Below are 14,226 nucleotides of genomic sequence, written 5' to 3'. Positions count from 1 at the left end.
TGGATCCCGGAGGCCCTGGGAGGGACGCACAGGGCGTGGACGTCCCAAGCTCCCTGGGCCGGGTGTCCACTGAGGGGCGGGGGAAGGAGAGGGAGCGGGGGCACCCCAAAAGTCCTACTTGGGTGAGGAGCGGGTGTAGAAAGGCGCCTGCAGGATGCCGGCAGGAAACACAATCTCGTTCTTGGTGGGCGAGTAGTAGGCGTTCACCATGGGCGGGGTCATGCTCCACCTGCAACATCANATCAAGGGCCCTAACCCCGGCCCCAAGTGCACACAAGTACAGGGACGTCCTTAGCAGCACTGTTTTGGAGGGAAAACCAGAAAAACCCCAACTGCCTGCAAAGAAGGGGTCAGTGAAATCCCATGTCACACCGCACGGTGCAACACGAGGCTCCGACAGAGCCATTGACAGGCCACAGCCGGGGCGCCTGGGCGGCTCAGTTAAGTGTCCAACTTCAGCTCGGGTCATGATCTCACAGCTGGTAAGCTCAAGCCCCGCATCGGCTCTGTGCTGACAGCAGGAGCCTGGAACCTGCTTTGGATTCTGTGTCTCCTTCTTTCTCTGCCCCTCCCCCACTCATGCTCTGTCTCTGTCTCTCTCTCTGTCTCCAAAACAAATAAACATTAAAATTAAAAAAGAAAGAAAGGCCACTGCTGCCAAGCAGTTCTCAAAGTGTGTCTGTGGACCCTTGGAGGAGTCCTCAATTCCCTTGTGTGGGAGTCTTCGAGGTCAAAACTATTTGCATGATAATATGAAGTCCTTATTTGCCTTTTCGGCCACGTTGACATTTGCAACAGCGGGTGAAGCTTCTGGAGCCCAAGTGTGAGTCGGGGCAGGGACACCAGCGGCTCCAGGTCACCGTGCTCCTCACCGGGGGGACCCATTCCACTTAGGAACCTTTTTCTTTCTTTCTTTTTTTTTTTTTTTAAGTTTATTTATGTATTTTGGTGGGAGGAGGCAGAGAGAGAGAGAGAGAGAGAGAGAGAGAGAGAATCACACACTGTGAGTGTGGAGCCCAATGGGGCTCAAACTCACGAACCATGAGATCATGACCTGACTGAAATCGAGTCGATGGCTTAACTGAACTGAGCCATGCAGGTGCTCCATTTTGNTTTTAATGCTTACTTATTAAAAAAATTTTTTTTACATTTATTTATTTTTGAGAGACAGAGAAACAGAGCACAAGTTGGGGAGGGGCGGAGAGAGAATGAAATATAGAAGCCAAAGCAGGCTCCAGGTTCTGAGCTGTCAGTACAGAGCCCGACGCGGGGCACGAAGTCACAAACTGTGAGATCATGACCTGAGCCTAAGTCAGATGCTCAACTGACTGAGCCACCCAGGAGCTCCAATGTTTACTTATTTTTGAGGGAGGGAGAGAGAGAGAGAGAGAAAGCAGGGGAGTGGCAGAGAGAGAGGGAAGCCCAAAATCTGAAGCAGGCTCCAGGCTTTGTGCTGTCAGCACAGAGCCTGAGGCAGGGCTCAAACCCATGAACTGTGAGATCATGACCTGAGCTGAAGCCGGATGATAAACAGACTGAGTCACACAGGTGCCTCCAGAGCATGCAACTCTTGATCCCAGGGCCATGAGTTCAAACCCTCATTGGGCATAGAGCTTACTTACAAAAATTAAAATTAAAAAAATTTTCAGTCTATTTATTTATTTTGAGAGAGAGAGAGAGAAATCATGAGTTGGGGAGGGACACATTGAGAATCCCAAGCAGGCTCCACACTGTGAGTGCAGAACCCGATGAAGGGCCTGAACTCACGAGCTGGGAGATCATGACCTGAGCCGAAGTTGGACGCTTAACCGACTGAGCCACCCAGGCACCGCAGAATTTTTTAAAAATTAAGAAAAAAATTTGAAGTTTCAAGCAAGATTAACTACTTAATTAGTAAAATTAATTACAAGAACTTGTAGCAGTCAAACAAACTTGACAGCTTCCCAATACTTAGAAGACTTTTCTCAGGAGGTCAACCGTGGTATGAACAAATGTACATTTTTTGGGAAACTGTATAATGAAAACGTCACTATTTAGAAGGTATGTAAAAGTCAGCGGGCCATTGCTTTCCAAATGACCAATGTGTGATGTTACAGATTATGGCTGGGTAAAAGATCCATTCAAAGTGCGAGACAGACCGAGGGGTTTTAGTGTAACAGGGTATGAAAAGTTCACAACTATGGTTTCAGGTTCCACAGTGCGATGAACCTTTCACAAATTATTACTTGCTGAGTTTTGGTGTAGTATCAACAGAGAGTGTGCACAAGTATCAGAACAGGCTATGAAAGCATCCCTCCCATTGCCAACTTCGTATCTGCGTGAGGCTAGGTTTTCTTTTTTTAAAACATGATATTGTCAATAGACTGAACACAGAAGCAGATATAGAATCCAGCTGTCTTCTATTAAGCTGGATATTAAAGAAACAGGCAAAAAGTAAAATAATACCTTTTTCTCACTAAATATTTTTTAAGAAAATAGTACATTTAAATAAAATTCTATATATATATAGAATGTAGAAGGGAACCTGATGGTAGTAACATCTGTCCACTTGATAATTTTTCTGGTACGGAGGGGAAGGTCAGTAAGGAGTGGAGTGCTACGGTGTCTGAGTCAGTCGGTTAAGTGACCAACTCTTGGTTTCAGCTCAGGTCAAGATCTCATGGTTTGTGAGTTTGAGCCCTGTATCAGGCTCTGTGCTGACAATGTGGAGTCTGCTAGGGATTTGCTTCTCCCTCTCTCTCTCTACCTGCCCTCCCTCCCCAGGTGCATACTCTCTCTCTCTCTCTCAAAATAAATAAACTTTTAAAAAAAGGAGCAGAGTGAGACAGGAAGAACATTTTCTCCAAGAGCTTAGACAGTCACTCCATCTCCTCCAGGTAAGCGCCACAGAGATGCATTGGTGGGTAACGGAAGCCATGGAAAGATATTGGGAAATTGAAAACATTGTATGTTTCTTTTTAAACAATTTTTTTAAGTTTATTTATTTTTGAGAGAGAGAGAGAGAGCAAGCATGAGTGGAAGAGGAGCAGAAAGAGAGAATGAAACACAGAAGCCAAAGCAGGCTCCAGGCTCTGAGCTGTCAGCACAGAGACTAACGTGGGGCTCGAACTCATGGACCATAAGATTATGACCTAAGCCAAAGTCGAACGCTCAACCTGAGCCACCCAGGTGCCCCCAAAACATCATATTTTTAAAAAACACATGGCTACATGAATGGGCAGGAGGCAGAATTTAAATGACAAATTTTAAGTTAAAGACTTCAGATAAATTCGGAACCTGTGCCACATTCTGGAGACAGGAAACTTGAAGACACAGAGATGTTCAAACCTCTGTTGACCATGAGGGGGCACCAGAGACAAAGAGAAGTTGCTTCCACCCTTTGGTGAGATTTATTCTGCAAAATGTTTTAGGCGTGGAGGGAGCTTATTTTGAGAACTAGAGCTGCGTTGACAACAGAACATTTTCCCAAGGAGACTGCTCAGAAAATGACAGATACCCGGGCTCATTCCAGATTATTTTAAGAAGGTTTGAGGTCCAGGCGGAAGCTGTGTTTAAAAAAACTTCCCGAGGAGGGGAGCCTGGGTGGCTCGGTGGGTTGAACGTCCAACTCTTGGTTTCGGCTCATGTCATGATCTCACAGTTCAGAGCTCGAGCTCTCTGCTGTCAGCACAGAGTACATCTGGAACCCTCTGTCCCCTTCTCTCTGCCCCTCCCACGTGTGCATGCGCAGACTTTCTCTCACAAACAAACATTAAAAAAAACCAAAACAAAACCTTCCCGAGGAAAACACACACAAACACTGAAAAACAACTTCCCCGGAGGGTCCTGATGTGCAGTGAGGTTTGAGAACCACAGCTGTTGGGGGCCCATCTGGAATCTTCCCTAACTGAGGGCCTCCTCTGTGCCAGACAGTCCTCAGAAGTTCTCACACTTGAGTGTCCACCGGCCCCTCCCATCGTATCTGCAGATAATGAGGCAAAGGCTCCAAAGGCTGGAGCCGTGGACCAGGGTGTGAGGCCAGGCCCGCTCAAGTCGAGAGGCCGCTGCTCTGCCAACAGGCTGGGCACCGGCGGCACACAGGCCCGGGCCCGTCCCAGCTCCTGGCTGGGCACACGTCCTTGGTCCCTGGTCCCTGCATCTAAAGAGTGAGAAAACCACGGTGCCCACTCCTCGGATGGCACTTAGGACAGTCACGGTGGCACATGGTGCAAGTGCAGCAGAGGCAAGCTTAGCCCGGAGCACCCAGTGTCCTCCCAGCAGGGCCCTCGGACTCACTGGTCTCTGTTGGGAGCTTTCCTGAGCTGGTCAGCAGTGACCCTCCAGGAGAAGTTGAAAAACCGCATGGCATTCTCAAAGTAGAGGTCCGGAACCGCAGTGTACTGGACCAGGGGAAGCGAAAGCACAAGATCAGAGTGTATCCAGGCCAGGAGGCCGCTCGGCTCCTTGAAGGCAAACCCCTTCTTCTAAAACTGAGGGAGCCGAGACTCCACAAGGTGAAGGGATCGGTCCTCAGGTCAAAGGCTAGAATGGGGGGCTTGGGACTGCAGGCTTGGGCTCTTGCCTTGGCCCTGACCCTGCTGGGGCCTGGCACCCTCCCCTCTCCCGTTCGAGGACGCAGTAAGAGCTTCACCAGGGCCGCTCAACAGCCGGCAGTGTCATGGGCCCGCAGCAGCACCTGGGCCTTAGGCAGGAAGCCCCTCCAGCGCTGTCCCGTAGGGCTTTCTGTGGCGAGGGACATGGTCTATGCCTGCGTCATCCAGTATGGTGGGTACCGGCCACTCGTGCCTCCTGAGCGTTTCAAATGTGGCTGGTGTGACTTTTACATTTAATTACATTTTAGTGTATTTAGATTTAATTTTAATTAATTAAGTAGCAGTGGCTAGTGGCTACCACTCTGGATAGCCCTGAATCAAGCTGGGAGGGGTCTCTGAAGTGTCAGGGTACAGGCATCACCACACACTTTCCTCAGCACTCAGCCCAGCCTTTCAGCTCCTTTCAGGGGGTGAGGCTCTCCCTCAGACTGGCTCCAGGGCTTTCTGGCTTCTCGTCAGGGCTCTGGTAAAATGCTGGGCCCCTGGGGACAGGGCTCTGACCCTGTGGGCTGTGCCTGGGCCACCAGCAAGAGCCTCTAGATCTTGTATTGTGACGCCCTGGGGGCATCTTAAATTATTCTGAAGAAACAAGGCTGCAGAATGAGTCAGTTCCATATTCTCAGAAGTGATTTTAATATTCCTAGGTTTTAAATAGAGCCATGATGAGAGGTTATTATAATTGCAAAAATGCCCGAATTCACAAATTTCAATCACAATGAGATATAAAACTATCTTTTAAGGCAGAAATATAATCCATTTAAAAGAATGACCTGCCAGAAGGTCTGACCCCCAGGAATATACCAACCACCCTTGTTGCCTCAATTAAGCATACATGTACATTTGGGATTCATGCTTCCGCATTTCCGTTAGCATTTAAGGTCCAGATGAGGTCCAGGTTTTTCTGGAAGGGGGAGGAGAACCCTGGGTAGAGGAGAGAACTTGGGGGGGGGGGAAGGAAGAGGTGGTATGAGGGGCTCCTTGATATTTTAGGGGCGTCAATTCTGTCTCTCCCTTCTAGGGTCTGCTCACCTCCATCATTTCCCACTCATCAGTGGAGCTGCCCGTGAAATGGAATGTCTGGCAGGCACTGTTTGGTACTGAGGGCTGGGCACCAACTGCCGGCGGCTCCGGGGAGGCGGGGCCAGGAGAGGAGGAGCAGAGAGCCCATCCGCACAACCTCCCACCGCTGCATCTTGAGATGTCCTGATAGTCAAGGTGCCTCTAGCACACCACCCGGACCCAGCCTGCCTCTGCTCATCCCCAAGCGCAGACCTCCAGGGGCATCCGGGAACACAAGGGGGCAGGTGGGAGCTACTCACGTCATTGAACACTTTGTCGAGCTCCTTGGGGTCCATGATGAAGTTGGGGTAGCCTATCATGTTGTAGATTGCATCTGCCTGGACAGGAGAGGTACAGCAGACACTGAGCGCCCAGCAGTGGCAGCCGGACTTGGGCTCTGGGACCCCAGGACACGGACAGGTCCTCCCCCTCAGGGCTTCCACATCGCTTTCTGGAAAGATTCCTCTCTTGCCTGACTTCTACTTACCCTTTGGCCCTCGGCTTAAATGTCACGTCCCGAGGGAAGCCTTTGCTGGCTGTCCCCCGCTGGACTCTATCAAGTCCCTTCCGTTAGACATGTCACTTCTCCCTGCATTTTTCTCTCACATGCTCCACACGGTCTGTTTTTACATAACCATTAAAGCAATCATGAGTTCAAGGCTGTCTCTCTATCCCGCTGGACTGTTCACCCCCTAAAGGCAGGATGACATCCACACTGTGCTCACTAACTGGGGCCGGGCTCCCTTCAAGCACCCTCCTCCATCCGCGGCTGCGGCCCTGGGGGAGGGAAGCCTCAGCCATCCCTTCAGGCACCCGGCCAGCCTCACCTTCTCCTTGGCCGATCTCCGAGTGTCTTCGTCCATCCACTTCAGCGTGCTCAGGCTTTCCTCAAACGCCTTCTTGATCTCTAGGATTATCTCGCTGGCCTGAGGACAGAGAAGCAGACCAGTGAGGTCCGGGCACTGGACGGGCACCCCATGCAGAAGGGAGGCCTTGGGCCAGAGTCTAAACTCAGATTTCAGCTCAAAACCTCAGGCTCCTGAGTGCTGGGCGAAGAAGGGGAGCCCCAGCCCCTTCCCCAGCCTTGTTCTTCAGAACAGGCGAGTCCTGCGGGACCAGACCGGACCTCCATAAACCGAGCTCCGCGGCCAGATACGCGGAGGACAAGCTTTGGGGAAGTTGGAAGAGTCTCTCCTCTGCAGGACTTTTCAGAACCTTTAGTGTGTAACATGCACTAAAGGGGCTCTTTTGGAGTTCTTTTGGAGAGTGTAAAAGTCTCAGTCTTTCTCAGACTTACTGGCCCACAGGATCCCTTTATTGATGGAATGGGCTTTAAACTCTACAGACCCGAGTCCTGAGAAGCAGTTTCAGAAATGCTGTGGTCAGGCTGGAGGTGACCAGCTGTTCTGAGGGCGATAATGTCACAGGCAGGCCTGGAGGCCAAAGATTCTAGAGCAGAGGAAGGAAGTCACACAGCAGAGAGTGGAGGGGCTGACAGCTGACAGAACTAGATGAAGATTCTGTATCGGCGGCTCACAGGCCAGTTGCCTGAGGAATGGGAGTCTCCCTTTGCTAACATCTGACTGCAGATACTTAAAATCAGTAACAAAAATGGTAACAACATAACGATAACAATAACATAAGAGCCACTGTTTACAGAGCCCGTGTTTTGTGTGTGGTATTTCATTTCCTCTCCCGCTGCGAGAGGGACAGCCTCACTTCCAAGTTAACGGTGAAGGGAGAAACGGTGACTTGACCTGCCTCCAAGTCACCCAGCCAGAGGAGACGGGTCCAGGACCTGGACAGGGGCCTGGCCATCTTCACACACCTAGCCATGACGTTCCTCTGCCTGGCCAGAAAAACATGTCACCCGCAGGGTAAGAAAAATGTCACCCTTTAGGCCAGAGCTACTCTGCCAACACTTTCTCGCTGGGCCCTTCATTCCCCTCGGAGGTGGAGGTGGAGACGGCCGGCAAGGCCTTGCAGGGTTAAACGGCAGTGATATAGCTAAAGTGCCTGCCGCTCAATTACAGTAGCTATTGAGGCTTCATGCTTACGTTCAAGGCTTCAGAAAACACGAACTTTGAGTTAAGGCTGGAGCCCTGGCCCAGAGTAGGAAACGCCCAGGGCAGACGGGAGTATGGGCTGTCAAGTTCACGGGGGGCTAGTGCAGGTGCGATGTCACAGCCCGTGTGGGAGGGGAGGCACTCACTATGCTCTTGCTGTCCTCCGCAAAGGTTGCTTTGACAAACATAGGGCCCAGGGCGAAGCCCAAGTTGTTCTCTGTGTCGCTCACGCAGAACTTCCACCGGGGAAGACAGGTCTGGAAACACAAGGGACAGGGGTTACTTGTACCGTCCTGCTTCCCAACCCTTGTCCATCCAGGAGGCAGCAGCAGCTGGGGCCGCTTCCTTCCAGAACCTCCAGGAGACCTTTTCTGACGGAGTGGAAGTTATTTTAGGCACTGGACCAAGAGGCCGCAGAATGTTCCTCATCACTGCCATCTATGATTTCCTGAACGCCAGGCTCTGCGCACAGCATGTCACAAATAGTATCTTAAGGAGCCACTGGAATGAACTGGAAGGCAGTTGATGAGGAAATGGACACAGAAACTCAGCAAGGGGAAGTCACTGGTCCAGGGTCCCACGGCAAGCGAGGGGTGTTACAGTGACAGAACTCTGACATGCCTGACCCGACACCCTACACCCCCATCCCTACTTTGCCCTGTCCCCTGGGGGCGGGAGCTAAGAATCCTGGGGGCAAAGACTTGAGAAATTACCTTTTCTATTCTTGTGCAACAAGAAAGCCTTCCCAGGAGGCCAGGGCCCAACCCCCTTTTCTTTTTTGATGTTTGTTTATTTTTTGAGAGAGAGATACAGACAGAGCATGAGTGGGGGAGGGGCAGAGAGAGAGGGAGACACAGAATCCGAAGCAGGCTCCAGGCTCTGAGCTGTCAGCACTGAGCTCGACGCAGGGGTCAAACCCACGGACTGCGAGATCATGACCTGAGCCGGAGTCAGACGCTTAACCGACTGAGCCACCCCGGCGCCCCAGGACCCAACCCCATGTAAAGCCCCTGGAGGAAGGACCAGCAAAGCGATGCTGCAGGGCGGGTGCCTTTGTGGCCTGTGGTCTCGCCCACGAGGTGAGACATCTCTGGGGAGCTGGACATCTCTGGGGAGCTGGAGACGGGCGGCCTCAGGCTGTAGCCTCATGGAACTGAGGGGAAGCTTGCCCCACCGGCCCGCTGGCTATGCACAGTCCCCGTGATCGTGGGTGGTGGCCCTGCTCACCCTACTTGTGTAAAGCCCTTGTGTGGCCTCCTGACCCTGAAGACACAACAGGTGGTAACAAACAGCAGGCTTGGGGCGGCGCCTGCCTCGTAATAGTTTTCCAACTGAAAACAGCCAAATGCCCACCAACAGGCAGACGGATAAACAAAATGTGGTATTTTTATACAACAGTGAACTACTTGGCAACAGGAAGGAATCAACTATTGATACACAACACGGATGCATTTCACAGCCATTAGCTGAGCAGAAGCAGCCAGACACGAAAGAGCCCACACCTGTGGGTGTGTACCATGCCACCCACACCTGTCCACACCCACCTGAGGGACCGAAGGAAACTTCCGAGGACACTGGCTAAGTAGGTGACAGGAGTGTTCTCTATCTCAAAAGGGGTGCTGGTTGGAAGGGCGATTTCATTGGTCAAATCTCACCACGCTGTGTACTTAGTGTATACGGTTCATTTTGCGGTATGTAAATCCTACCTTAGTTAAATTTCTTCCAGGAAGGAAGGAAGAAGGGAAGGAAGTAAAAGGCATCTCAGCCTTCCATAAGTTGAGGGGTCTAAGTTCCTTTAAGCTTTCCCACCCATGTGTCCATTCAGATGCCCTGTCCTCCCCACAACCCACCTGCCTTTAGCTGGACATGGGCTGTGCCCAGATTGGGCCGAGGCTGCCCACGCAGAAGGTCAGGATAGGGGGGACTCGAACTCCCAGGCTCCGTGGGGTCCCCAGGCCCTGATGGCTCAGTCAGGGGCCGAGCCTTACTGCCTTCTCAGGAGACCTTTTGCATAAACCCATTCATTCATTCCATTCCATTCCATTCATTCATTCACATGCCCAGCGCTCTCTGGGCAGTGCCTCTGCACCCTGACAGTGCTAGGTATTTGGAACCTAGAGACAAATCGGCCGTGACCCCTGCCTTCAAGGGGCTCAGTCGAAACGCCCAGAGTACCCAGTGGGAGAGACGGACACATAGTAACAGCAAGTGTGCTAGCTGAAGGTTTATCGGGTGTGGGCCATAGCGCATGTAATCCTCATAATAACCCCACATGCAGGTACGCCCTGTGCTCCTTTTTGCAGATAAAGTGCAGGGTGTGGCATGCTTTAGCCTTTAGGACAGACTTTGTGGGGATCCCTTCGCGTAATCCCAGACAATGCCCTGGTCAGCAGGGCAGGGATTACTTATTCCTTTTTACGTTTGGGAAGACTGAGCCCTCTGCTCCAATGAAATGATTTGCCCAAGTCTGTGTGATTAGAAGTATTTAATTTTTTTTAAATGTTTATTTATGTTTGAGAGAGACAGACAGACAGACAGTGCAAGCCACGGAGGTGCAAGCCAGAGAGAGAGAGGGAGACACAGAATCTGAAGAAGGCTCCAGGCTCTGAGCTGTCAGCACAGAGCCCGACACGGGGCTCGAACCCACAAACCATGAGATCATGACCTGAGCCGACATCGGACGCTTAGTTGAGTAAGCCACCCACCCGTCCCTAGAAGAAGCATTTCAAACACAGAGCTTCTGACCAAAGTTCCGTGCTGTTTCTTTACACCATGCATGGGGCATATAGTGACCGTGGCTCATAACCTCCCACCTCCAGGGGCTCCCAGTTGCCCTGGCTTCTGGCAAAGCCTCTCTGGGCCCCACCAGCTCTTAGTATCCCACTGGTTAGAGCAGCACCCTGCACTCTGAGCCTCGCCCAGGGAAGCTTGCCCTCTTTCTTTCTCTCTTTCTCTCTACCTACCTACCTACTAATCTCTCTGTTATGGTAAAGTACACACAAGATTTACCATTCTAACTGCCTTAAGTGTATGGGTCAGTTGTACTAAGTATATTCACACTGCCGTGCAACCAATCTCCAGAACTTTTCATCTTGCAAATGTGAAACTTCCCCACTGAACTTCCCTATGCCCGCCTCCCTGCCCCCCAGCCCCCAGCAGCCACCAGGAAGCTCGATTTTGGCTTCTGGCTTCTGCAGACCAGAGGCTGAGTGGAGCAGAGCTTGGGCGTGGGCTGTGGAATCAGATGTGCTTGGTTTGAGAGCCCACCCCTTGCTTATGGGCTGTGCGACTTTGAACAAGTCCTTTCCCCTCACAGAGCCTCAGTTTCTTCATCTATAAAATGGGCTGACATAATGTCTATAAAAGGCAACATCTAGTAATGATGACTTTTATTATGATGATAATCATCATTAGCATTAGTGAGTGGCTGAAATTGCCGAGAGGTCACCGTCATCCAGAGCTGGGTTTGAATTGGAGCCTGGCTGCCTCCTTGCTGAGTGACTTGGGAAACCCTTCACCACCCAGAGCCTGTTTCCTCATCTGTACCCGGTGGGAAAGCCATGACGCAGGGGCGTGCTCCCCACACAGAGGCATCTCTGGAACCACCATCCCCAGTCCTGGTCAGACCCTTCCCGAATAAAGTCCCATGGGAGGCCAAGTGCCCAGGGGACAGGGTCCATGTCTTGTCATGTCTGCTGACCCAGGGCACAGGTGGAGCGGGAAGGCGGGTTGGCTGAGCAAGGCAGCCGACGCTCCCCCTGGTCCTTCTCTGCGGGGCCACGCAGCTCTCGTGGCTGAGGTCCCGTGGTGCCCTCAGAGGCCCCTCTTATCCCAGCCCCCCCTGCCCCCAGTCCCTTTCCTGCCAGAGCTGGGTGCACACAGGGCGGGGAAAGAAAAAGAGAACTCTTCCCAGGGTGACCTCCAGGACCGGAGGCAGGCACCCACATCCCGTCATGCTCTGCCAGCCCTTACTGGCTCTGTCCCCTCCACCCGCCTCTGGGAAGGGCCATGGGGGCAGGGCCCAGCTGGAGCCAGCTCTGCCCGTCCCCCGGGGTCTTTCGAGCTGCTGCCCTGGGTGGGGCAGGGTGCACTGGGCAGGCCCGGCACCTCGGCCTCTATTGCTCTATGGCTGCTCCCTGGGGCCCTGACTTGGTGTGTCCCGTCAGCACACAGGAGGACCTCTTGCAGCGGATGTGGGCTATTGGGGCACAGACGCCACCTCCCTTGTCTCTGTGTTCCCACAGGGGACTCATGTCATCTGAATGCATGTCTGTTGGCTACATGAATGAGAGGGTGACCGCCACCTCCTTGGGGAAGTGGAAGTGCCTGGGAAGCTTCCCACCAGGGTGGGGCCCTGAGGGGGGGTGGAGTGAGGGTCCTGGAGGGCTGGGGACTCTGGGAGGATGGGCCCGGGGGGTTCAGGGAGCCAACAGCAGTGAACACTTGTGCGGACTTGCCATGAACCAGGTGCTGCACCGAGTGTTTTACATTTATGGGGAAGTGGCAATATTACGGTGGGGGGTTCCCTGTACAAAACGGGGATGATGATCACACCCACCTCACAGGGGTATGAAGATCACACAAGTTACAGGAAAGTGTTTATTGTCAACACCATCGAGAAGGGGTTGGAAGGAAGAAAACAGAAGCTACCTTTTCCTGTAAAGTAGCTAACTCTCTAAGATTCCTCTTTACCCTTTAAGATCGGGTGTAATCATCTCCTTCTGGAAGGTTCTGTCCATCCCCAGCTAGCTTAGATCCTCCCTCATGAGTTCCACGGCCCTGGGGGACACCAAGGTCACAAGAGCCTCCAACCCAGGGCCTCGCACACAGTAGGTGCTCAGCACGTGCATGGAAGCTTACCTTCTTGGTCCCATACATGACTTCCATGAACTTCTCGTCGGCGTCTTGAAAGCGCTGATCAAGGAAGGAACTTGTCTTCCGCACCAGGTTCCAGATCATGTAGTTGTTTAGCAAGCTGCGGCAAGAGATCAGACAGCTCAGAAGGGCCCAGAGCTAGAAGCATCACAGCACTTCCCCCACTGACCTTTAGGGGGCGCTCAGACCTGNCCGCCCCGTCTGGCAGGTTACTGCTCACTAACGGGAATGTCAGCTCTTCAAGGCGAGTCTGAGTCCTCTTTCAAAAACCCCTCAGTGCCTAGTGTGGGGACTCGCACATCACACGTCCTCAATACATGCTTGTTGCATAGCTGCTTTTTGTCTGGAAGTGGTGAAAAGGCAGCATGGAGGCCCCTGGATGGTGTGTGCTATTGGGCTGAAGCAGAGAGGAGGCGGCCACGTCCCCGGCTTGGAGATGTCCCGGCCAGAGGGCCATGGAGGGAAAGAGGCCCTAAGAACAGGAGGGGCAGGAAAGGAAGCTCTGGCCAGCCACGCCAAGGTCCGCATGACAGGAGCTCACTGCCCCCTCCCTCAGGGCACAGAGAATCATCTGTGGCTGATGTCACCTCTGCAAAGAAGTCACCTTAGCACGAAGAGATGTTTGCAACAGTGAGCATCTAGCCTCTAACTGGAACCAGCCTAAATGTCTGACCATAGAGGAAGGGGTAAGTAGATAACACTATGTAGGTGCTTGGTGGAGTGCTGTGCAGCCATCAAGAATGAGGTCCCCAGAGAGTGTGTGATAACATGGGGAAAATGCGCCTGATGAAGGTCAAGGGAAAAGCAGATTACACATGTGGTCACAATGATGGGGGAAAAGCAACCATGTATTAGAAAATTCACCCTTTCTCTCTCTCTCTCTCTCTCTCTCTCACACACACACACACACACACACACACACACACACACACACACACAAACCATAGAATCAACCATAGAATCAACAGCAGTGTTTGGGTAATTTTAAGTTTTTTCTATTTTTTTTTTGTGCTTTTCAAAAACCTCTCCAACAAATCTTTAAAATTAAAAAACCCCCATAAATATTAACTACAAATATCAGCGAACAATGACTGAGACTCATCCTGAGTCATACTCTCCCTCGGTTCTCACAGCCCCACCAGGGAGGTACTGTTTCCATCCCCATTTCGTGCCGGGAGAGCGGAAAGGAAACGGTGAGAAACTTGCCCAAGGCTACAGAGCTGGTGGGTGGAGGGGCTGGGATTTGAACAGGCTGCCTCTCCCCAGGGCCCATGCTCCAGAGTCAGTCAGTCGTTGGCCACACCTGTCTGGCCAGAGACTGGACAACAGCATGTGACCCTGAGGGCTGCCCGGCCGCTGACCGTCCCTTACCATTTGTCGGTGTTATTGATGAGGGTGGAGACCTGCCCCAGGTACTCCTTGTCATAGACAACAATCGGCTCGGACTCATTGATCTCCACGGGGTAGAAGATGGTGTTGAGAAAGGGCAGCCAGTTGATGGCGGGCGCCAAGGCCTGGAAGGGAAGAGACGGCGTGACTCTGTCTGGGCTGTTTCTCCCCCATGTCCGAGGCTCCAGGGCGCTCTTCTGAAGAGGGGGCACCGTGCCTCCAAAGAGCTGGGCACGCACAGTGCC

General features: G+C 52.3%; 1 protein-coding gene across 4 annotated transcripts in view; it reads right to left on the bottom strand.

Moving 5' to 3' along the window:
• Positions 1-14,226, bottom strand: part of ECE1 (endothelin converting enzyme 1) — a 63,295-nt gene that overhangs the window by 6,796 nt on the left and 42,273 nt on the right. For all 4 annotated transcript variants that reach the window (XM_077775604.1, XM_077775603.1, XM_077775606.1 and 1 more), the window contains 7 exons: positions 13,964-14,106; positions 12,578-12,692; positions 7,864-7,974; positions 6,479-6,577; positions 5,912-5,989; positions 4,276-4,379; positions 119-229 (listed from right to left, as the gene is read on the bottom strand). In XM_077775604.1, the coding sequence (XP_077631730.1) occupies positions 119-229; positions 4,276-4,379; positions 5,912-5,989; positions 6,479-6,577; positions 7,864-7,974; positions 12,578-12,692; positions 13,964-14,106 (761 nt within the window). The remainder of the gene's footprint in view (positions 1-118; positions 230-4,275; positions 4,380-5,911; positions 5,990-6,478; positions 6,578-7,863; positions 7,975-12,577; positions 12,693-13,963; positions 14,107-14,226) is intronic.

Source organism: Crocuta crocuta, unplaced genomic scaffold, assembly GCF_008692635.1.
Source record: "Crocuta crocuta isolate KB4526 unplaced genomic scaffold, BGI_CrCroc_1.0 scaffold127, whole genome shotgun sequence".
Lineage (NCBI taxonomy): Eukaryota > Metazoa > Chordata > Mammalia > Carnivora > Hyaenidae > Crocuta > Crocuta crocuta.
This window is presented reverse-complemented; position numbering and strand designations above follow the sequence as displayed.